This window comes from Cyprinodon variegatus, unplaced genomic scaffold (genome assembly GCF_000732505.1).
Source record: "Cyprinodon variegatus isolate N-32 unplaced genomic scaffold, C_variegatus-1.0 Scaffold146, whole genome shotgun sequence".
NCBI classification, from domain to species: Eukaryota; Metazoa; Chordata; class Actinopteri; order Cyprinodontiformes; family Cyprinodontidae; genus Cyprinodon; species Cyprinodon variegatus.
In genome coordinates, this window is record NW_015150599.1 from 29432 (window position 1) to 31589 (window position 2158).

At 32.3% G+C, this 2158-nt stretch overlaps 1 protein-coding gene across 1 annotated transcript in view; it reads left to right on the top strand.

The window, feature by feature from the left end:
• LOC107086240 (echinoderm microtubule-associated protein-like 3) overlaps window positions 1–2158 on the top strand; it is a gene marked incomplete at its 5' end in the record, with an annotated part of 36149 nt that overhangs the window by 28506 nt on the left and 5485 nt on the right. Inside the window, 2 exons of the mRNA XM_015377056.1 lie at window positions 568–699; window positions 1579–1646. Of these exons, the coding sequence (XP_015232542.1) occupies window positions 568–699; window positions 1579–1646 (200 nt within the window). The remainder of the gene's footprint in view (window positions 1–567; window positions 700–1578; window positions 1647–2158) is intronic.

The window sequence follows — 2158 nt, forward strand, 5'->3', positions numbered from 1 at the left end:
AATTTTATGACTTTATTCTCGTAATTTTATGACTATTCTCGTTGCAACTTTATTCTCGTCATTTTTACGACTTTATTGTCATAATTTTATGACTTTATTCTCGTAATTTTATGACTATTCTCGTTGCAACTTTATTCTCATAATTTTACGATTTTTTTTCCTGTAATTTTACAACTTTATTCTCGTAATTTTATGACTTTATTCTCGTAATTTTTTGACTATTCTTGTTGCACCTTTATTCTCGTAATGTTACAACTTTATTCTAGTAACTTTATGACTGTATTCTAATAATTTTATGAATTCTCCTAATTTATGACTAATCTCTTAATTTTACGACTTTATTCTCGTAATTTTATAACCTTATTCTCGTAATTTTACAAGTTCTTTCTCAAAATAGAAGGGAAAAAAATCTCTACCCTGGCCCTAATACTCTGTCGTATTTCTCTAGGATGTTGACATATATAGAAAAAAGTGTAAAAAGGATATTTTTTCCAACTTCATGTCAAGAGAAACAGATCCAATAAATAGAAATGCTTCTATTGATCCATAATCCTCCGTCTTTCTCAGGGTCATTTAGACGAGATGTGGGGTCTGGCCACCCACCCCTCTCAGAACATCTTCCTGACCTGCAGCCATGACAGACAGGTGTGTCTGTGGAACACAGAGCAGCACAGCCTGGACTGGTGCATCACCCTCGAGGTACCGTCCAACTCTGTTTGATTTTCTTTACGAAAAGAATGTTTGAAACCAACAATTTCTAAAATATGCAGATCAGTTTTACTAATACTTCAAGCCTTATGGAGAGAAATGTTTCATTATTTAGAAAAAATGCATCAGAACTTTGATAAAACTTCTCAATCAAGAAGGTTTTCAGATTAATTTATAATGGTATTTAAAAGTCAACTTTTTGGAAATAGTTTGATCTCTTTGGACGTTAGTTACAGCATTATTACCGTATTTTTCGGACTATAATTCACCCTTTTTATTCATGGTTTGTTTGGTCATACGATTTATACTCTGGTGCCACATATATACTTTCTTTTTTCACCACGAGAGGGCGCTGTGTAGCTTTGCACGCGACAACATGTATTCTATTAATACCACTGAAAGAAAAAAACGTTACAACTTACTACAACAAAAAAATTTGCATTACAAGAATGACGACTGAATAGAAATATGCCGCCCAAAAGAATTAACCTGCCACACGCCACTTTTCAGAACACGGTTTCCATGGATACAATAACCTTTCAAAAAGGCGCGACTTTTAGTCCCCTGCGAACTGTTATGTTTTTTCGTCTTCATAATGCATTTTTTGGCCGATGCGACTTAAACTTCGGAGCGACATATAGTCCGAGAAATACGGTAACCGATCTCAGTCTTTATAAACCTGAGATAAAGTCCTAAGAGAAATGGAATCAAATTCTTCCTCCTGTGATTGAATCTGTAGACGAAAAGGAAAATGTTCAGATTGTGGATTTAGCTGCTTTCTAGAGAACTTTAAAGACGTCTTCTTTAAATTTAGGGAGAAGTTGTATTATTTCCAGGAGGTTTGGACAGATGGATGTTTGTCTCCTACAGGAATATGGGTTGTGTGCGGATTTCTGCCCCAGTGGATCTGTTGTGTCTGTTGGACTCAGTACAGGAAGGTAAAACAGCACAAATGCATCATATGTGAAATACTTTACAAATCCAAATTTCAAGCTGATAGTGTTATTGGAATCCAGGACAAGACCTTATTACCTTAGTAACATTAAACAAAATATGGATAAATAAATGGCAAAAATAAATGTCAATGTAATAAAAAACAACTTGCCCGAATATATTAGGAAAAAAAAAACAAAAGTGCTTTTATAAGAAATTCATGAAAAACACTCAGAGTGAAAGAAACACATTTTATTTGGTACAACATTATGGAGGATAAAAAGTGCCAAAATTAAATAAATAAATGTGTCAATAATTAATTAAATGTGGAATTAAATAATTAAATGTGTCATTCATTAATTAAAACCACGTCGCTAATATAAAGTGCCACAATAAAATGAATAAATACAGCGATGAACAATTAATTAAATGTGTAATTCATTAAATAAATAAGGAATTAAATATATAAATGTGTCATTAATTTAATAAAATATGTCTTCATTTTATTTAAAAAAAA